This window comes from Bos indicus x Bos taurus, chromosome 25 (genome assembly GCF_003369695.1).
Source record: "Bos indicus x Bos taurus breed Angus x Brahman F1 hybrid chromosome 25, Bos_hybrid_MaternalHap_v2.0, whole genome shotgun sequence".
In the NCBI taxonomy this organism is placed as follows: Eukaryota; Metazoa; Chordata; class Mammalia; order Artiodactyla; family Bovidae; genus Bos; species Bos indicus x Bos taurus.
In genome coordinates, this window is record NC_040100.1 from 9,363,370 (window position 1) to 9,385,759 (window position 22,390).

Here is a 22,390-nt window from a genome sequence, read left to right on the forward strand (position 1 = left end):
ATGAGAAGTTAATGCTGCAAGTTTGGAAATTAGAGGAAAAAAAACATCTAGAACACAGCTGTTGGCCGCCCGTCCCTTCACGCCCTGCAGCCCAGCCTCACCTGCGGGGAGGACGGCTCAGGCCTGAGCACAGGTGCGGCAGGGCTGTGGTGAGGCCCCAGCGGGAGGGGTCCTGCCCCGCCATCGAGTGTGGGAAGCTGGGGTGTCACAAAAAAATGGGCGCGGGCATCCCTTTGCTTCCCGAGGATCCCAAAGCTCCAGACAAAGAGTAAGACTGAGGAGGCAGGCAGTTCTCTCATGGTCAGCGTTTTCCCTGCAGGGGCCTGGGTTCAATCCTTGATCAGGGAACTAAGATCCTGCAAGCCATGCGGTGCAGCCAGAAAATTCATAATAAGATTGAGATGTGCTGAAGCATTTTGTAAAATTCCTGCTTGCAGTTTTTGAGGACCTGAATTTCCACCCCCCCTCTTAATCAAAACCCTAACCCAAAGAGCCAGTGACCTTGGAGACTTTCCTGTGACCATTCAGCAACGTGGTCTTGACGCGTGTCTAACCCCACCGAGGGATTGCTTCAGAACAATCTGGGAGTGGGGTGGTAGGGTTGCTGGGCGGGAATATAGAAAGAACAAGACGGGAACGTGTTGATAAAATTGTTAAGATGAGTTATGTGAAAGTTCACCATATCATTCTCTGTATTATCTATAATGATTATTTTCCATAATTTTTAAACATGGGGAAAAAAAACAGCATTTTGCCAACAAACAAAGCATTTCTACAAAATTCACTGGGAAATTCTAAAGCAACAGATACACCTGGCTACACAGAAAAGGTGACCTAGAGGGAGGTTGCTCTGGGTCTATCTGTACTGTGCTCCTCGGTGACTTTTTTCAATTTATTTATTTATTTTAAAAAACTTTCTGGCTGCCCCTCAAAGCATGCTGGATCTTAGCTCCCCGATCAGGGATCAAATCTGTGCCCCCTGCGGTGTAAGTGCAAAGTCTCCACCACTGGACCGGCAGAGAAGCCCTCCTGGGTGATTCTTGCCAAGCCCTTTATGAAGGGCTCAGGGCCCCGGGCTGTTCTGAGAGGCTGATAAGTTACAGCAAACTCTGCCTCACCCTGTGGGATTGTCGTTATGGCTTCTAGAAAAACTGAGATTAGCCTGTCCAATCTATTATCAGAACACCTCTCTACCTGCAGACGCTAGGGGTATATGTGGGAGATAGGAAGCTGGTTTTCCCTGTGGCCTGGCACTGCCACCTTTCTGCCACAAAACTGTAAGGTTTTATTAGCAAAATGCCAACACAAGCACAGACCGGGGGCCATGTCCTAGAGGGTCTCTTCCCACCCTCTCACCCCATCGTGAGTCTGAGGCTGAGTCTGAACACTCCACGAGCAGGGAGATGTGCTGGAAGCAAGGTGAAGACCAGGAAGATGCGCTCCAGGGTCGGTCCAGGGCATCACTTTTTCCAAACCAAAGGCTGTGACTCTCAGCAGTAAGGACTCTCGTAACCCAGCAAGAGAGGCTTCTGCTCTAACTGGCCACTGGGGCCATTGTCTTCTGACACAGCCTGGCCAGGAGCCCTGCCATCTGCAGAAGGGAGTTCACACCTTCTGCTATTTTCATATGCGTGTATCCAATTTCCTGGGGGGGGAAAAAATCCAACTTAAATCTGGTTAATAAGTGAGGGAAGAGTCTTAATTCTTAAAACCTGAACATCTGAACCAAAGGTTTGCTCAAAATTGATGCAGGGAACTCAAACTCCAGCTGGAAAATGAACTCTGAAAAGTTCATCTTGTTTCCTAAAAAGAATACTGATAGTTCTTTAATGGGTGCATGCGTGCTCAGTCGCTCAGTCATTTCTGACTCTTTGCAACTCTATGGACTGTGGCCGCCAGCCAGGCTCTTTTGTCCATGGGATTATCTAGGCAAGAGTACTGGAATGGGTTGCCATTTACTCCTCCAGGAGATCTTCCCTACCCAGGGATCAAATCTGTGTCTCCTGCATTGACAGACAGATTCTTTACTACTGAGTCACCTGGGAAGCTCTTTGACGGGTGCCACTAAGAAAATGAAAAAAAAAAAAAAGCCAGACTGCATTTGTCAACAGAATTCACCCAAGAGGTTGAATTTTACTCTTATTTAAATTACATCTCAATTAATCTCACTTATATGACAAGTAAATAAATACCTCTCTCATGAACACAGCCATCCCAGGGAACATCAGGTCACTGCCTGGCAGGATTGGCGTAAACAAGCCCCTAGCCCCCGGGACAACCGGCCATTGACTGAGCATCTTCCAGGCGCCTGGCCTGTGAGTGAAACAGCCTCAGCGTGGCCCACATTCCTGGGGAAAGAGGCATTGCTCTACTCTCACTGACCTTGATAAACTCCAGTTTCAAGTATTCTGCCATCTGGAAGGTTTTACACACTCGAAAAATGTTGCCGATGATGTCTTCTGGGGAATAGCCAAGATGCCACAGGTGAGCAAGGATCTGGACAAAAGAAAAGACACGGAGGCTGTGCAACTGCGGACGACAAGGATACGGCGGGTGCGGCTCAACCCAAACCAGGGTCGGTCCGTCACACGGCTGGGAGTGGGCAGACCACCCGAGACAGCACAGGCGCTTCTGGGAATCGGCCCCACGGGGCAACCCGGCTCAAGGTCCATGCCCTTTAGGTCTTGGAGGGTGGGGGTGATCCATGTTCCCAGCAGGCAGACAGAACACTGCAAATGTTCTCGACTATACTGCAAGACGAGTCCACCACTGTGCCCTGAAATGTCTTAATCCAAGGCTCTTTTATTTTTTCTTTCCTGTGTTTACTATTTTTTAAATTGCAGGACAGTTGCTTTACCGTATTCTGTTGGTTTCTGCCATACAACTCTGAGAATCAGCCATAAGTATACATACGTCCCCTCCCTCCAAGGCTCTTAAAACGCCTTATTAATCATCCCAGTAAGCACCCTGGAGTGACTGCTGTGCTGAGTTGTCACTTGTGACACACACTCACGGCACAATTAGGCCTGAACAAATCCTGACCAGGGCAGAGATGACGACAGAGGTCACAGCCTCCTGCCTTCTCAACCCCAGGCCCCAGTTCCAACCCCAACCCCATCCCACCCAGTAGCAGGGTCTGGAGTCAGTTTCCTTGGCTCCCTGGGGTGCATTCAGGGGCTGGGGAAGCTCTGCGCCCATAAATCTGACGGCTCCCTTCAGTGCCTGGGAGTCTGCCTCAGTCTCCCAGCCTTGTGCTCCAGTTTCATGAGGTCTGCGTGTGTGTGTGCTTAGTCACTCAGTAGTGTCCAACTCTGTGACCACATGGACTGTAGCCCGCCAGGCTCCTTTGTCCCTGGGGATTCTCCACGCAAGAATGCTGGAGTGGGTTGCCACTTCCTCCTCCAGGGGAATCTTCCCAACCCAGGGATAGAACCCACGTCTCCTGCGATGGCAGGTGAATTTTTGACCACTGAGGTCTAACCTTGTCCTAAATCCAGTCAATTTCTATCTTGGTTTGGTGGCAGTAGGAAGAAGGAACCCGGCTGCCATCAGACCAATGGCCTCAGATCACACCACGGCCCCCATGTGGACTCGAGGGCCACAGGAACCTCAATGATGACCTCTGAAATCGGCTCACAGGACCCGGCCTGGGTCCCTGGATGTCCATTCCCAGGCTCTTCACAGCTCCCCTCCACTGAGAGAAAGATGGCTTCTCCACAAAGCAAGGAATTGGGGACTTCCCTGGTGGTTCAGTGCTAAGAATCCACCTTGCAATGCAAAGGATGTGGGTTTGACCCTTGGTCAAGGAACTAAGATCCCACATACCTTGGAGCAACTAAGCCTGTGTGTCACAACTAAGACCCTATGCAGCCAAATAAACAAATATTAAAAAGAAAAAAATAGGCAAGGAGTTGGGCTGTTCTTTCCTCATGTCCTTGGTGGACAAATCCCTCTTATAGAAAATCTAATTAGAGTAGAAACGCATGATGCTGACTTCCAAGTTGATTACTTTTAAGCTATGTGATTACAGTAAGGAGTCTAGCTTCTGAGCCAGATTTCTCAACTGTAGAGGGTACCCAACTCTTAGCATCCGTTAGGATCGGTTAGAGGATGCTCAACTCCTAGCACCAGTTTAGAATGAGATGGAGTAAAGTGCCCAGCCCAGGGAGCACCCCCTCTGCCCTTCTCAAGGAGCCAGAGGTTTCCCCCGAGTCAAGAAAGGGCGAGACCAACCTTGTAGGCCTCGTCGATGTCGGCGCTCACACAATGCTGGATCATCTCCTTTACCAGCAAGGGGTGGGGCTCATCACAGACCTGCCCAAACCAGAAAGAGATGGCCCATCAGGGGTGGACAGGGCCCATCCAAGGGGGAGCCCTGCTAGATCCATGTCTGGGCACCCTAGGTAACCAAGGTCTTCATTTGCTGTCTGCGTGTCTCCAGCAAGCAGAACCAGGTGTGGGACTGTCTCTCTCGCAACCCAAGTGAAAGCTGAGCAGTTCCAGCGGCCCTGGCAGGTAAATGCTGCCCTGTCGACTGTGATGGCCACGCCGGCTCTTACCTTGAACACATTCTCACTGTTGATGAAGCCAAATCCCGAGTAAGTAGACTGCAAGTTGTTCAACGCCTGCCGAGGAGCAGAAACACGGCCAGGGAGATTATTCCGTCTCTGCCGGCCGCACCCCCTCCTCTTGGGAGTCCGCATTTAACCCGTTCCTTGCAGGCCCACTCCCCTGAGGCCCGAGGCAACCCCACCACCAGGGTGTCGGGTCAACATCCCCTGGTTTGGCTATGTTCATCCCCATGCAGCAGTCGCCTCCTTCTCCCTATAAAGCGAGGGGTGTGGCCAGTCCGGGAAGCCAGGGCGGCAGCCGCACGCACCTGCCTCATATCGCCCTGGGCGGTGAAGATGATGGCTTCCAGGCCATCGTCCGTGTACTGGACCTTCTCCTTCTCGATGACGCTCAGGAGCCTGGCAAGAATCTGCATGTCGGTCAGCTTCGTGTAGCGGAGGACGGCGCACCGGGACTGAATGGGCTCTGGACCGGCGGGAAGAGAGTCAGGCTCCGGGGCAACGCACAGCCGGACCCTGTCAGTCCTTTAGTTACGGGGAATGAGCCGCACGATGCCCGTGGCCCAGCCACGTGGGCAGCACTCCCCCCCTACCCAGCAGGTGCTTAAGGGGAACCCAGCCATCAGGGCTCGACTTCAATCATCAACCAATAAAGGCCCCAGCCTGCACTGCCTGGGCTGAGCTTGGCTGACCTTTCCCAGAAGCGGAAAAGATCTTCGAGGATAGAGACACGCGTGCACCACAGCCCACAAGAGGGTCACTGCCGGCCCAGCTGGGATCCGGAACCACCGTGTACCCTGTGTGTGTGGGCCCTCCTGGGCAGGTCACCACCCAGCCAGGCGAGGGTGAGAATGGGGCACCTGCCTGGCTTCTTTAAGCTTCCCTGGGAGACTCAGACGCATGTGAAAACCACCATGCGGACGAATGCGGAATTCTGGGAGCTGTCCCTGAACACTGTTCAGACTGTGACAATGGCGACTGCATGATCGCCAAGCCCCGGGTGGGTTTCTCTCTCTGATCCATCCTGTTCTGCTGCCCCACTGGCTTTCCTCAAAATGTTCTGGCCTGCCCAGGCAAACCCTTTGACCACCCCGAGGTCACAGTACAGTCCACCTCTGACCCTCGTACGTAAAATCTTCCACAAACCTCACCCGTCTCCACTCTCCAAACCTCCCCATCTGGTACCACACCTTCTCTTCTGCTGCTAAAGAGCCCATGTGAGCGCCACGAGGACCCCGAGCCATGCACAGCTGACCCTCACCTATGATTTTATCTGAAGCGTTACAAGCGAGAGCAAAGCGGGTCGTCTTGGAGTAGATTTCCATGGTCCTCCTCAAGGCTTGCTGGGCTCCATCAGTCATGCTGAGAAGAAGAACACAAGGGGAGGTCTGCAGCTGAGACCCAGATCCCCTCCAAAGGACCCTGGGAAGCCAGCTCTCCTAACTGAGCATGCTCAGTCTCCCTCCGGGACCCTGTGTGGGTCTCACGCCCGCTGGTTGTACACAGACAGAGCACAGGCTGCCTGGGACCGCCCTGAAGCTCCTTCATCCGCTCGTGTGGGGACTTTGGGGCTAATTATCTGAGTCTCAGTGTCATCGCCCATAAGAAGACAATGCTACTGCCCACCTCAGAGTGTTGGTATGACAAACAAGACAATAACACACAGAGTGTTCAGCAGAGAACCTGCCAAGATGCAAACGGAGACATGTAAGTGCTGGATAGATGTTACTGCTATAAAAGCGTTACAGTAAAATGGCTAATGTTATGGAAAATGGCTAAGATGCAGCCCCAGGATGGAACAGAAAACAGCAATTAAAAACTATGCTGACAACAAGATTATAACCACATGGAACTCTACTTTTTATAAGAAAAAGCCAGGATATAAAAATTATACTATTATCATCCCAATTATATAAAAACGCATAGTGTAGAAAAACTGTCGATGAAATGAAGCAAGATTGTACTCATATCTTCTAAAATTTCTTCAAAGAACACGAACTCTGTTATTTTTCTAAATGTCACTTGACAGTTTTTCATTTATCCTGGTAATGCGTGCACAACACTGTGACTACCCTCAATGCTCAATGTCACTGAAAGTCAAAGTCGCATCAGTCTCTCTGCGACCCCATGGACACACAGTCCATGAAATTCTCCAGGCCAGAATACTGGGGTGGGTAGCCCATCCCTTCTCCAGGGGATCTTCCCACCCCAGGGATCGAACCAGGGTATCCTGTACTGCAGACGGATTCTTTACCAATTGATCCATCAGGGAAGCCCACTCAGTGTCACTAATGGTATACTTTAAAGGACTGGAAATGGTAACTTTTCTGTTAGGTGTATTCCACCACGATTTTAAAAAAAAATCATTTAAATTACGCATGTCAGTGATGCAGGAACAAACAAATGAACTGTCTTGGATGTTTGTAAGTTACTTAATTAAGATCAGGTTTAAGGCTCAGGCCCCTGTGGACTCACGTTTCAAGATGTGATGAGCAAATCCACCACAGAAGTGCAAAGACATGAGCTTTTCCTCCTAAGTTAGCAAATCCAGGCAGGAGACTTGGGGATCAAGGTGACGGGTGCTCGGCGAGGCCCCCTACCTGTCTGCCTCATCCAGGATGATGATCTTGTGCCGTCCTTTGGGCAGGGTGACTTTCTGCTGGGCAAACATTTTGATTTTGTTCCTCACAACATCGATGCCTCTGGAACGATGAGCCACAGGTTATTGTCACTGAGACCAATTCAGTTACCTTTATGGGGGACTTTCAACCCTCAGAACACCACCATGGACCCAATTTTGTTTTTAAGCCTCTTTTTTGGGGCAACTCTCATTATTTATAAGGATTGACATTTCATTACTTTTATCCCTTCTTGGAGGTTTTCAGAAGAACAAAGGGAAAAAAAATTTACTTCTTTTTGAAAAACGGAATGAAACTCATTTTATCTTGCAATTATCATATGGGGGACCCACTGGACCCTTTTACAGTCTAAGATATATTTTGGGGGTCTCCATAGTCTTACACTCCCATACTGCACCTGGAAACATTTGCTATTTCATCATCCCAGTAACTGTTGCATCATTCAGTTCAGTTCAGTTCAGTCGCTCAGTCGTGTCCGACTCTTTGCGACCCCATGAATCGCAGCACGCCAGGCCTCCCTGTCCATCACCAACTCCCAGAGTTCACTGAGACTCATGTCCATCGAGTCAGTGATGCCATCCAGCCATCTCATCCTCTGTCGTCCCCTTCTCCTCCTGCCCCCAATCCCTCCCAGCATCAGAGTCTTTTCCAATGAGTCAACTCTTTGCATGAGGTGGCCAAAGTACTGGAGTTTCAGCTTTAGCATCACTCCTTCCAAAGAACACCCAGGGCTGATCTCCTTTAGAGTGGACTGGTTTCATCATTACTCATCAATAATTCCCAACTATGCCACAAAAGACTAAAATAATAAGAAAATGAAATGATGATGGAAGTGCTTAGAATACTGCAATATTGAGGGGGAAAAACTGTTACTAACTACTGCCCCATCCCTCAGTTTCTTATTGTTTTGTGAGGTTCTACATTATCTTTCTAGAAGATACAAAAGTAGTTCCGATACACCACCTGAAAGCTCTCATTGACCACAGTGGAAAATTCAAAATTTTCCATTTTCTACCCATAATGCCACAGAGAAGTGGCAGAGGAAGATGTTTCATCATTATTAGACAAGTCAGAAAATGAAGCAGGGAAACAGGATTCTAGACTTTGATGATGAGGGTGAAATTGATCACATGGACAAAATTTCAGGGTTTAAGAGTCTTTGGATGCCAAAATCCCCCATGAATTTTCTCAAACTTGAGAATCGAGGAGTGGGACTTCCCTGGTGGTCCAGTGGCTAAGATGCCCGGCTGCCAATGCAGGGGCCTGGGTTCAGTCCCTGGTCGGGGAACGGGATCCCACGTGCCGTAACTAAAGATTTCATGTGCCACAACTGAGACTCGGTGCATCCAAATAAATTAATTAATTAAAAAAAAAGAATCAAGGAGTGAACATATTTCTAAGGACAAAACCTGAACATATTTTCATCCAGTTAGTCACTCAACAGGAAGGACTTAGCTCCCCAAGGTCTTGTAACAAGAACACAGACCATCCCGTTTTGCTAAAAGAGCATTTGACAGTATTCATTCATCTTTGATGAGGTTTGAACACCCACGTTTACATACAGTCTGTAAGCGATCAAAAGCTGAAGGCAGGTGTGTTTGACAAGGTGACTTGAAAGGAAATAGATGATAAAGGAACAAAAAAAAAAACCCATGGTACTCATCACTCTATTAAATCTAAAATTACATATATTTGCAATTATGGGCTATCCTCTCTTCAACAAAATTAAGAGCCACCAAAGTTTTCAAAACTAGTGAGTTTGATGATATATGGGTGTGAAGAAAAGGAGGTAATGGTAAGCTTGAATCAATTCGTATCTGCTACCTGGAACTGGCATTTACAAAAGGCTCAACTGCAGGTGTGCTCCTGATGCCGGATGAACAGTGAGCTGCACTTAGAGCCTGTCTCAGGTCCATACACGTCATCCAAACCAGAAAACACTGCAGAGTGAAAAGCCACGTCCTCAAGGGGACAGCCAAAGGCAGGCTCTGCAGACATTTTATTCAACAGGTCCTCATTTCATAATCCTCAACTATCCCGTATCTAAACAGTAAATCGGGGAGACTTCCCTGGTGGTCTGGTGGTTAAGACTCAAGCTCCCAAGTAAACCAGGGAGGCTTCCCTGGTGGTCTGGTGGCTAAGGCTCAAGCTCCCAATGCAGGGGGCCTGGGTTTGATCCCTGGTCAGGGAACTACTGAAGACTGTGAAGTCAGGAGGAGAAGGGGATGACAGAGGATGAGGTGGCTGGATGGCATCACCGACTCAACGGACATGAGTTTGAGCAAGCTCCAGGAGATGGTAAAAGACAGGCGTGCTGCAATCCACGGGGTTGCAAAGATTCGGACATGACTGAGCGACTGAACAACAGGGAACTAGATCCCACATGCTGCAAGTAAAGTACCCTGCGTGCCGCCACGAAGACCCAGCACAGCCAAATAAATAAATATATTTTTTTAAATGGTTAAGATGGTTAACTTTTTTTTTTAAGATGGCAAGTTTCATGTAATGTGTATTTTAGCACAATTAAAACCAATTTTTAAAATCTCCCTTAAAAAAGAACTAAAGCAGTAAGTCAAGTGCCTATGATGTCACATCACCAAGCCAGCAATCCTGGTTCTCTTTTGTTGGAAAGATTAAAGGAAAACACAAAGCTGGCGAGACAAGCTCTACATGCTACAGAGATCTGAAAAATAGCTGTTTCTATGACAACCCAAAATGTACAACATGCGCTACCCTTCAGGCCTAACTTCCAAGGCGTACCTGTCGTTTGAGGCATTGAGCTCCAAAACCGCATCCTTGAGGGCCGGGCCCAGCAGGGCTCGTGCCAAACACAGGATGCTGGTGGTCTTGCCGGTTCCCGGGGGGCCCTAGCAATGAGGTCTCCAGTAAGTGCTTTGAGCCAACAGAATGAAGGTAACCAAACTCCCTCTTTACTGCTCACCACTGTACCCGCTCACCCCCTCTAGAACTGTCCTCACCCCAATCTGCAGCCAATCTCCACAGCAACCAGCCCGCAGGTTGGGAGGGAAACCTCTCCCATGGTCGAGGGGAGTGGTCTGGGCTCTGTGATCATGAGCCTCCTTGAGGAGGAAGCTCTGTGCACAAGAATGTACCTAAGAGGGGGGCGAAACCCAGACTCCAGGACGTGGCACAGGGCCAGGACCTGGTACTCACAGCGATAATGATGTTGGGCACGTTCCCTTCCCTTGCAAAGACCTGAGGGAAGAAACGCTTGTGAAAACTGGTTCACCTGCCAACTTGACCGGTCAGGGCCCCCCAGCCACACAAGCTTTCTCACTTCGGGGTCTCTGCACATGCCATTCCAGCCTCCTCTCCTTTCTCCACTCCCTGCCCTGCCAGGTCTGACTTCCAATCACTTAGCTTTGGTCACTTCTTCCACTTGGGGCTTAAGGCACTGTAATCAGGCTAACTCTTTCCTGAACTCCTCCCATGTACGCCCACGGCCCCTGGACTTCCCCTAACTGAGCGTTGATCACATGGCCTGTTGCCATTAACGCTGCCCTGGTGAGTCTGTGAGTCTCATACAGACTCGGCATCAGTTCTATTCTGCTCACCAGGATATAAACAGTTCCCAAAACCACATCGCATCTGGCCCAGAGAAGATACTCAAACATCTGCAGATGAATAAGTCTGTAAAATAAATACCTTGGTAGCCACTGACGTCTAAGCCCCAACGACAGCGGAGACCCCCTCTGTCATATCTCGAATAGCTGGGTTTCTAGACTCCACCTAAAGACCTCTCGGGCTGGAAATTCAAAGCTCGCTCTATGCCTGAACATTTCTGCTTGTCCTCTACACGTGTCACCCCGAAGCCTGTTGCCTTGTTAATTAGTTCCTTCAGGCAGGGCTGGCCAAGCTATGGTGGAAGGGAAGGTGGCGGGGCGGTGCGGGGGAGTGGGGATAACCCAATCTGGGGCCTATTTTTATAAGCCCCCTAGCTAAAAATGGTTTTCACATTTTTAAAGCCTTGTTTAAAAAATAAAGAATATTTGGACCTCCTTGGTGGTCCAGTGGTTAAGAATCTGGCTGCCAACGTAGCAGACATGGGTTCAATCCCTGCTCCAGGAAGATCCCACATGCCATGGGGCAACCAACCCGGTGAGCCACAACTGCTGAAACCGAGTGCCCTAGAGCCCCCGGTCTGCAGTAAGCGAGTAGCCCCCGCTCGCTGCAACTAGAAAAAAGGCCCAGCACAGCAGCACAGACCCAGCACAGTGAAAAATAAAGAAATAAAACAGTTTTTAAAAAACTTAAAAAAAAAAAAAACAGAATATTCGACAAAGACTTTATATGGTTTCAAAGTCTAAAATACCTATTCACTGGCCTTTACAGAAAGTTTGCCACTGATGCTTCTGAAGAATACAAAACAATCTGGTAAATCCTCTCTAACAAGCCAGCCCTTCAAACATCTGAAGTTACCCACTCCAGCTCCTAAGTTTCTCTCCAAACTGAGTATCTCCTATTCCCTTAATTCTTCTAGATTCGTGGCTATCTTCCTCCAAATGCCTTGAGCTTATCAAAGCCACAGTAATGAGATGTTTAAGATCATCTTTCAGGGACTTCCTTGGTTAAGACTCCACGCTTCCAATGCAGGGTTTAGGAGTTCCATCCCTGGTTGGGGAGCTGAAATCCCACAGGCTGCATGGCACAGCCAAAAAATACAAACAAAAATCAATCACCTTAAAAACTCACTCACCTCCAGCCGGCTCACGGTGTCTTCATTCCCGACAATTTCATTCAACTTTACTGGTCTGTATTTTTCAACCCTGTTTTTAAGAAAATGCAGAAAGATGTTGACGAGGCTATTTTCACGCTACCCAAAAAGAAAGCACAAAAGGGCGATGCTGGGAGCTTTGTCAGAGATGATATACTTTCAGTAAATATATAGCAAATGGTTGCAGGTTTTAAAGAGGTGTTCGAGTGCTGTTTGAAAAGTCCAGTGCATGTGAATCGTGTACCAAAGGCTTCAAACCCGTCACAGCAGAGAAACACCTGTTGCTGCTGGAGGAGGGCCAGAGCCGGCCATCTGGAGCAACATGACGCTGTGGCATCATAGCCTTCCTGCCACAACAGAAGGCCAGTGCGTGTGGCACTGACATCACTTGCTCTGACAGACACCGAAGCAGCCGAGCCCCCGTCTCACCCCTCACCTGCCAGTGTCCTCAGAAGCATGCCAGGGGTCCAGCAGGGCCGGCTAGACAGAGACCACAGGCAGACTGGACAGGCTGGTGGCCTGAGGACAACACTTCTCTTTCTTAAAAAATTAATTTGCTTTTGGCTGTACCACGTGGCTTGTGGGATCTTAGTTCCCCGATCAGGGATCAAACTCTCATCCCCTGCACTGGAAGCTTAAGACTGCTGGACTGCCAGAGAATTCCTAATACTTCTCTCTTTTAATTAACAAGCAAGCTATGTGATGAGAGAAAAATTATTTTCTTCAGCTCTGAGAACAGAAATGGAAGTAGACTTGCTGGGATTTGACCATCAGGATTTCCTCTGTCCTTTACTATACTCCCTGATTTACTCTGAGCTGGTACCCACTCCAGGTACTGGTCTTGCCCCAAAAGCAGCAGGACGCAAAGAAGCTTGTTTGCCACATACTGCAGAAAATAAAGGGACAGCTCTCCTCCAAGGTCAGCAGATGAGAGCATGCTTGGTCCTACTCATTTATTCTTCACATACAGCCCTCCTCCAGGTACCAAGTGCCGTGGAAGGATTTAGAACTCTCAGGAGGAGAAAAGTAGAAGGTGCAGAGATGAACAAGACACGGTTCTTGCCATCAAGGGCTTTCCCACTAGAGGGGAGATACAGCTTAGCAAATTCTATGACAAAGCTAAGCTGTTTATATAAACCACGTGCTGCGGAAGCCCGGGGAAGGAAGAATTGTCACCTGGGGATGTCTGGAGCTGAAATTTGAGCTAGACTTTGAACAAGGCAAACATACTCCTCCTCAAGGGACTTCTCAGCTGGTTCCCCTGCCTGAAAGCTCTCTCTCTGCACGGCCAAATGGCTTACTCCCTAAATTCAGGTCTTTACTCAAATATCATCTCATCACAGGCCTTCCCTTACCTCCACAGCTATTTGCTCCACAGAGCCTGTCACCATCAAATATTGTTGCTGTTCAGTCTCTGAGTCAGATCTGACTCTGCAACCCCAAGCACTGCAGCACGCCAGGCTTCCCTGTCCTTCACTGTCTCCCGGCATTTGCTCAAACTCATGTCCACTGAGTGGGTGATACCATCCAACCATCACATCCAGTCGCCCCCTTCTCCTCTTGCCCTCAATCTTTCCCAGTATCAAATGTACTATATGTCTACTCGTTGATTTTTCACTTTGTTGTCTTTCTCTATCAAATGTGAGCTCTGTGGCAACACAGTTTGCTTTGCACACTGAAGTATCTTTAAGCATCTAAAATAGGATTGTGCCTGAAATTTATAAGGCAAACCACATACGTCATTTTACACTTTCTCGTAGCCACATTTAAAAAGGTAAAATTGGATGAGCTTAATTTTACTAACATAATTTAGAGAACCTAATACATTCAAAGTATTATCATTTTCAACATGTAATCAAAATTACTGAGATTAAAAAAAAAAAGAAGTCCTTGAAATCCGGTGTATGCTGTACACTTAAAATCCATCTCAGTTCGGACTAGCATCATCTCCAGTGGCTGGGGGACGGCACGGTGCAGCGTATATATTCCAATAAGTTATACTGCCCTTTATTTAGATATCTGTTCTCACCCACAAGTGGGGTGGGCTGAAGGGATGGGAATACACAGCGGAGGCAGGCAGGAAAGCATTACGACGCCCAGTGGCGAGAACTGTGAGAGGTGCGCACAGGGAGCGGGACACCAGCAGAGAGCCTGCCCCACACCTGCGCCAGGGGCGGGTGACTCCCCACGTCACCATTTCCTCCCAGGTCCCCAGGATGTTGCTATTTAAAGTGAGCAAGCCGCGGAGAACAGGCCGGTGCCTTCTGCAACACCATCCCCGATTCCGAACCTGCGTCCGACACTTTCCGCTCTGTGATCATCAGAGTCCCAGCTGGCAGAGCGCCTGTGCAAGAGTGGGTGGTGGCAAGGGGTAGCTGTTTTCAGCGAGCACTGTGGTGATCAAAACGCCGCTTCCAGAGTCCAGGCTGGCCACTCTGCACCCCAGATGGGCTCAGCGACCCACAACTCTTGCCGCCTTCAAATAATAACCCACTGGACACGACCCCGGGACCTCCTGCTCTGCTCAGGTGAATGAACTCCCGCCTCTGCGCCACCCTGGGACACACGGCCCGCCGCTCGCCCACCCAGACGTCCAGGGGCCCCATCGTGGATGGCCTGGGTCCTCACCACGGCAGCTCGTAGTGGCCGGCGCTGCCGGGGGCCTTGCTGGGGCCTGGAGCAGCGTCCTGGGCCCCGCACTCGCCAGTACCACCACCGCTGTCCTGCGCCTCCATTCTCGCGCCGCCTTTTCCCGCCACCGGAGACCCCCGCCCGTGACGCCATCACGCAGTCCCCGCCCCTATTTCCGAAGGACGCTGGGCGCGAGCGGAAGCCGTGGGGCCGTCCCCCTCCGCGCCTGCGCAGAGGGACTGCCCGGGCTGGCACCCGTTGCTATTGGCCGCAGTTGCTAAGGGAGACCTGGCGTCCGGCCTCCTGACTAAGAGGAAGGCGAGACCCGACTGCGCGGCTTTTCGAGATCGCTGGTCGCTCCGGGAAGGGACGTTGGTTGGTTTTCGTCTTTGATTTGTCTGGGAGGCCCTCTCCGCGTGGCGCGTCGGGAAGCGCTGTGCTGAGATGGGGCCTCGCGCCGGGCAGGCCTGGAGGGGTAGGAGCATCCTGCCTGGTGCGGGTAGGAACCGGGGCCTCTGGACCTTCCGGCCAAACCCAGGACCCGACAGCGAACACGCACAGGGGCTGACGTCCTGCGGCCTTGGAAGGGGGAAGGCCGGAGCTGGGACGTGCCCTTGGCCAGTTTTCCCGACTGCCCAGAACTCCCCTAGCGGAACACCAGCTTCCATTGGGTGGGCTCCTGCACTCTGGAACTTGTTTACTATCAGGAAATTCTCACAATGCTACAACATGGGACATACTCTCATTGTGCCGGGAAGAAACTGTGCCTCGGTAAAATGTGACTTAATTTCATTCCAGAAGAATAGGTACTGCATATTTACAAGTGCTTTGAGCATTCTTTTGGGCTGGTTTTCTACCTGTTGAACTAATCTTTCCTCCCATAGCCTAATTGTCATAATAATGACAAATAATAAAAATAACGAGTAGTGACTCTGTTTGCTGTCCTCTATTATGCATTATATTTACTGTTATGTACTAGTCCCAAAGTGGGTGCTTACAGTATCCTCGTTTTACAAGAAACAGGCTTGAGAATGATTAATTTGTCCAGTATCATGAGATTGTACGTGGTGGAGCCAACCCACCATGTTGCCAAAAGAATTTGTATGAAATTCTGTTTTATTGCACTTCAGATCAGATCAGATCAGATCAGTCGCTCAGTCGTGTCCGACTCTTTGCAACTCCATGAATCGCAGCACGCCAGGCCTCCCTGTCCATCACCAACTCCCAGAGTTCACTCAGACTCACGTCCATCGAGTCAGTGATGCCATCCAGCCATCTCATCCTCTGTCGTCCCCTTCTCCTCTTGCCTCAATCCCTCCCAGCATCAGAGTCTTTTCCAATGAGTCAACTCTTCTCACGAGGTGGCCAAACTACTGGAGTTTCAGCTTTCCCATCATTCCTTCCAAAGAACACCCAGGGCTGATCTCCTTCAGAATGGACTGGTTGGATCTCCTTGCAGTCCAAGGGACTCTCAAGAGTCTTCTCTAACACCACAGTTCAAAAGCATCAATTCTCCGGTGCTCAGCCTTCTTCACAGTCCAACTCTCACATCCATACATCACCACAGGAAAAACCATACCCTTGACTAGATGAACCTTTGTTGGCAAAGTAATGTCTCTGCTTCTGAATATGCTATCTAGGTTGGTCGTAACTTTCCTTCCAAGGAGTAAGCGTCTTTTCATTTCATGGCTGCAGTTACCATCTGCAGTGATTTTGGAGCCCAGAAAAATAAAGTCTGACACTGTTTCCACTGTTTCCCCATCTATTTCCCATGAAGTGATGGGACCGGATGCCATGATCTTCGTTTTCTGAATGTTGAGCTTTAAGTCAACTTTTTCACTCTCCTCTTTCACTATCATCAAGAGGCTTTTTAGTTCCTCTTCACTTTCTGCCATAAGGGTGGTGTCATCTGCATATCTGAGGTTATTGATATTTCTCCTGGCAATCTTGATTCCAGCTTGTGTTTCTTCCAGTCCGGCGTTTCTCATGATGTACTCTGCATATAAGTTAAATAAACAGGGTGACAATATACAGCCTTGACGTACTCCTTTTCCTATTTGGAACCAGTCTGTTGTTCCATGTCCAATTCTAACTGTTGCTTCCTGCTACTGCTGCTAAGTCACTTCAGTTGTGTCCGACTCTGTGCGACCCCATAGACGGCAGCCCACCAGGCTCCCCTGTCCCTGGGATTCTCCAGGCAAGAACACTGGAGTGGGTTGCCATTTCCTTCTCCAATGCATGAAAGTGAAAAGTGAAAGTGAAGTTGCTCAGTCGTGTCTGACCCTCAGCGACCCCATGGACTGCAGCCTTCCAGGCTCCTCCGTCCATGGGATTTTCCAGGCAAGGATACTGGAGTGGGGTGCCATTGCCTTCTCCAGTTGCTTCCTGACCTACATACAAATTTCTCAAGAGGCAGATCAGGTGGTCTGGTATTCCCATCTCTTTCAGAATTTTCCACAGTTTATTGTGATCCACACAGTCAAAGGCTTTGGCATAGTCAATAAAGCAGAAATAGATGTTTTTCTGGAACTCTCTTGCTTTTTCCATGATCCAGCGGATGTTGGCAATTTGATCTCTGGTTCCTCTGCCTTTTCTAAAACCAGCTTGAACATCAGGAAGTTCATGGTTCACGTATTGCTGAAGCCTGGCTTGGAGAATTTTGAGCATTACTTTACTAGTGTGTGAGATGAGTGCAATTGTGTGGTAGTTTGAGCATTCTTTGGCATTGCCTCTGTTTGGGATTGGAATGAAAACTGACCTATTCCAGTCCTGTGGCCACTGCTGAGTTTTCCAACTTTGCTGGGATATTGAGTGCAGCACTTTCACAGCATCATCTTTCAGGATTTGGAATAACTCAACTGGAATTCCATCCCCTCCACTAGCTTTGTTCGTAGTGATGCTTTCTAAGGCCCGCTTGACTTCACATTCCAGGATGTCTGGCTCTAGGTCAGTGATCACACCATCGTGATTATCTGGGTCGTGAAGATCTTTTTTGTACAGTTCTTCTGTGTATTCTTGCCATCTCTTCTTAATATCTTCTGCTTCTGTTAGGTCCATACCATTTCTGTCCTTTATCGAGCCCATCCCATATTACATCATAGTTTCAGGATAAAATCCGACTTTAATGTCTGAACTGGAGAATTCCTTGGCATTCCAGTCTGGTTAGGATTCTGTGCTTTCAGTGCTGAGGGCCCAGTTTCAATCCCTGACTGGGGAACTTTGATTCCTCAAGACTGCCACTCGGCCAAAAAAAAAAGTCTGAACTGAAGAAAAGGATTGGAACTTCTTTATCTCTATCCCTGTTGCTTAGCACAAGGCTCTGTAAGTGTTCAGTATGAGTATCTTTAATGAACAGTAAGGATCCATGTTTCCACAACAGCTTTGATCAGCTGTGAGGAACTGGGTTGCTTTATTCAGAGAGCTGATTAAAGCCTCATGGCGGTTTTTTCATCATGAGTTAAAATCTGTATACATTACAGAGAGATGACCTTATCTTCTAAGCAGTTGATTGGTCATTCAAATAAATATGGTCTCCAGAATCTATGAAGGCTTCCCTGGTGGCTCAGACGGTAAAGCATCTGCCTGCAATGTAGGAGACCTGGGTTTGATCCCTGGGTTAGAAAGATCCCATGGAGAAGGAAATGGCCACCCACTCCAGTATTCTTGCCTGGAGAATCCCATGGACAGAGGAGCCTGGCAGGCTGCAGTCCATGGGGTTGCAAAGCGTCAGGCACGACTGAGTGACTGACACGTACCAGAGTCTCTATTGCAAGTAATTGTTCTCTCCTTTTATCTTTTCAGTTTTCTTTCTCTCAAGAAACCCTGCCCATTATGGAAATTTATTGGGAAAGACAATCCTGCTGTTCTGTTCAGTTTTCCTGTGTGAAAATTCTGTGCTTCATCTTTCCAACCTGAGTGTTTATTTAGCTCCTTCAGGACATGGTACCTGCCCCTCGATTCCTGGTAAATAGGGGCATGGAATTGATGTCTGCCAATTGCTTATTCCAGTTATGCAGCCAGGCTCGCAAGTTCAAGGCAGTGGGCACAATTTACCATTGTGTTATACAGCTGGGAAGAAAACATGTGCTTCCTCATTCTTTTCGAGTCATTGCCAGTTGGGTAAAAACCTCAAATGACTCAGATTCTGAAGCAGTTTGTTCTAATGACGGTAATTACTCAAGTCTCCAGGTTCAAAAACTAACTCAGTGTTTTTCTTCCCTCTTTTATACGATTTCAGAAAGAATACTTGAAGTTGGCTATATCTCTTCCATTCCCCTTGAGACTACCAGAGCTATCCTGTATATTTTTAGAATCACTATTCACAGGTCCTTTATTTCTCTGCAGGAGAAAATACAAATTTTCTTGAAATCTAAACTTTTTTTGAAATGTCTTTTTGTGGTTTTTTCCCCTTGGGATTGTTCCCATGTGGTTTAATATTCATATTTTCCTTAGAGTCAGCTATCATACACACATACACACACACACACGTTCCACCACATATGCAGTTTAGAAACTAAACATTTTCAATAAATGCAGAAAATGGTGTATAGATCTTTCCCCTTTCCTGCTTCTCCAAAAAAAAACCTCCACTCTACAGAGGACCTGTTGGTGCTCCCAGGACCCCAAGTCCACTGAAGTGCTTGGAATACCAGAAAAATCAGAAGGAGGTGACCTTCGGGGAAACTATACCATCAGGACATTCTTTTATTTTTTCTAGACTGAGCCTTCTGTGATTTGCTGGACTTGGGCCCAGACAGAGCTTAGATCTTGAAAACTCTGGCCACTCCTTCAGGGCCACACAGCAGCCACATGGGGGATGGGGACCAGGGAGTGATGGGGAAAGCACAGGTTCTTGTGAAAGGGCAAGGGCTCTCAGACTCTTATCACAAGAGGGCAATTAGAGAAAAGAGCAAAGATGTGGAAAGGAAATAAAGCTGAAAACAAAATCCTTTCCCTAAAGGCAGAGGCTCTCAATCCCATTTATCAAACAGGACAGGCAACAAATCTTGGTTAAAGTGACACCTTGACTTTGACAGTTAAAGTATCGCTCACTTCCCCTGTGACACCGCGGGATCTGGGGTTGGAAATCTGGTGGCATCTCAAGCCCAGGATAGGCAGACTCTCCTGCTTTCCATTTCATTGGCCCAGAACGTTGAACCGACTTGCTGCTTTACTTTCTTTACATTGAATTTTTTTTTTAATTTATTTTTGGCTGTGCTGGGTCTTTGTTGCTGCTTGGGCTTTCTCTAGTGGCAGCGACTGGAGGCTGCTGTCTCGTTGCGGTGCTCTGGCTTCCCATGGCGGTGGCTTCTCCTGTCGCACAGCATGGGCTCTAGGGCAGGAGGGCTCAGGAGTTGCTGCTCGAGGACTTCGTTGCCCTTTGGCATGTGGAATCTTTCTGGACAAGGGATCAAACCCTCCTCCCCTGCATGGGAAGGCAGATTCTCAATCCCTAGACCACCAGGGAAGTCCTGCACTGAAGTTTTAAAAATTCATTTGTTGCTGTCCAGTGGATTTCCTTAGGAGTTTTAGCTATCTTTCTAATGGTGATTCTGTCACTGAAATAATTGCCCTCAGACACTGCAGCCTTCCATCATCAGTACGGTCTTCCTAACATTCTCATTAGCATGTTCCGTATTAAAAGGCTCATTGCTACTGCTACTGCTAAGTCACTTCAGTCGTGTCCGACTCTGTGCGACCCCACAGACCGGAGCCCACCAGGCTCCCCCGTCCCTGGGATTCTCCAGGCAAGAACACTGGAGTGGGTTGCCATTTCCTTCTCCAATGCGTGAAAGTGAAGTCGCTCAGTCGTGTCCGACTCTAACGATCTCATGGACTGCAGCCTACCAGGCTCCTCCATCCATGGGATTTTCCAGGTAAGAGTACTGGAGTGGGATGCCATTGCTTGAAAAAGCATATATCCTAAACTTCTCTACAGTATAAGGATTTGTCCTCAGGAAGTGCTCTGGTTAGAGGTGTGGGATTTGGAAGCTGGAAGCCATTTAGCCTGACTCTCAGTTTCTGTCTAGCAATATCAACTGGGAACCTGCAGCCACTGTTATAACCACTGGATGAGTGAACAGGGCACCTTGGAGCTTACATTGTAGGTGGGGAAACAGCCAGCAGCCAATCGTGATTATGATGCATTAGGAAAAGGGCTGATGGGGCTTCCCTGGTGGCTCAGTGGCAAAGAATCCATCTGCCAGTGCGGGAGACACAGGTTCGATCCCTGATCCAGGAAGATCCCACATGCCGCAGAGCAACCAAGCCCGTGTGCCACAACGATTGAACCTGTGCTCTAGAGCCTGGGAGCTGCAGCTACTGAGCCACGTGCCGCGGCTACTGAAGCCTGTGCGCCCTAGAGCTGGTGCTCCGCAATAGAAGAACAAAAGAAGCTTCTCATTGCTGATCATCCCAGATTGATGAGCCTCTCTCTCTCTGTGGGTAGCTCATCCCTTCAGGACAAATGGAGTGTCCACTCTGGGCCAGCACTACAGGCAATGGGGAGAAGGGGTGACCAGGACTGACAGAGCATCTGTTCTTAACAAACTGCATTCTAGGAGGGGAAACAAACAATAAACAAGGCAATGAGAAGCCCTGGAGCCTCAGCTAGAGAAAAGCCCACACAGCAATGAAGACCCAGCACAGCTAAATATAAGTAAATAAACCTCATGGCCTATACAGTCCATGGAACTCTCCAGGCCAGGACACTGGAGTGGGTAGCCTTTCCCTTCTCCAGGGGATCTTCCCAACCCAGGGATCGAACCCAGGTCTCCCACATTGCGGGTGGATTCTTTACCAGTTGAGCCACAAGGGAAGCCCAAGAATACTGGAGTGGGTAGCCTATCCCTTCTCCAGCAGATTCTCCCACCCAGAAATCAAACCAGGGTCTCCTTCATTGCAGGCAGATTCTTTACCAACTGAGCTATCAGGAAAGTCCTAAATATAAGTAAATAAAATTATTAAGAAAAAGAAAAATCACTGGTAGGCTGTTAGGATATCAACCCTAGGGTACCACCCCACCTGGGAAGTAAGGAAGGGCTTTGCCAGGAGGAGGCATCTTACCTGAGATTTGAACCCTGAACCTGAGACCTGAGCATCAGTTTATTTTGCCTGGCAGGCAAACACCTCCTAACACAACACCCTCCTCCTCCCCCACTGGTGTCTTTCCTTCACCCTGTTCATTTCTAAACCGTACTTACCCACAATTATCTGGGTTTATTGCCTTGTTTGGGCTTCCCGGGTTGCCCAGACAGTTAAGAATCTGCCTGCAGTGCAGGAGATCTGGGTTTGATCCCTAGGTGGGGAAGATCCCCTGGAGAAGGGAATGGCAGCCCACTCCAGTATTCTTTCTTGCCTGGAGAATTCCATGGACAGAGGAGCCTGGTGGGCTACAGTCTGTGGGGTGGCAAAGAGTCGGACACGACTGGGTGTCTAACACACAACATTGCCTTGTTTCTTGTTTGTTTCCCCTCCTAGAATGACAGCTTGTTAAGAACAGATATTCCGTCCTGGTCACCGTTTTTCCCCATTGCCCGTAGTGCTGGCCCAGAGTGGAGGCTCCATTTGTCCTGAAGGGATGAATGACTGAGAGCAAGAGAGGCTGATCAATCCGGAATGCGTGGGTGTCGGGATAGGAGAGAGATGAGGCCTGCAGGGGTCAGATCGTGCAGGACAAGAGCAGGGAGCCCCTGGAGGAGGTTGGGTAAAAGCCGCACGACCCAGTTACTATTTCGATCACTCTGGTTGCCATGCATCAAGTGGTCTGGAGGGAGGCAAGGGTATGTGTGGAAGAAATGTGTGCAGAATTGTTT

The 22,390-nt window shown here is 48.8% G+C and overlaps 1 protein-coding gene across 2 annotated transcripts; it reads right to left on the bottom strand.

The window, feature by feature from the left end:
• Positions 1–639: 639 nt before the first annotated feature.
• Positions 640–15,502, bottom strand: RFC2 (replication factor C subunit 2). Of its 2 annotated transcripts, XM_027526727.1 has the most exons (11): positions 14,574–15,502; positions 11,928–11,997; positions 10,385–10,426; positions 9,971–10,077; positions 7,172–7,273; positions 5,833–5,933; positions 4,880–5,037; positions 4,560–4,625; positions 4,234–4,314; positions 2,383–2,496; positions 640–1,645 (listed from the first exon to the last, which is right to left on the bottom strand). In XM_027526727.1, the coding sequence occupies exons 1-11, from the start codon at positions 14,678–14,680 to the stop codon at positions 1,535–1,537; spliced, it is 1,059 nt and encodes a 352-aa protein (XP_027382528.1). In that variant the 5' UTR covers positions 14,681–15,502; the 3' UTR covers positions 640–1,534. The 2 variants fall into 2 exon arrangements, with proteins under 2 accessions (XP_027382528.1, XP_027382529.1); XM_027526728.1 differs by lacking the exons at positions 9,971–10,077; positions 10,385–10,426 and having other exon boundaries at positions 14,574–14,689.
• Between the last annotated feature and the right edge of the window lie 6,888 nt (positions 15,503–22,390).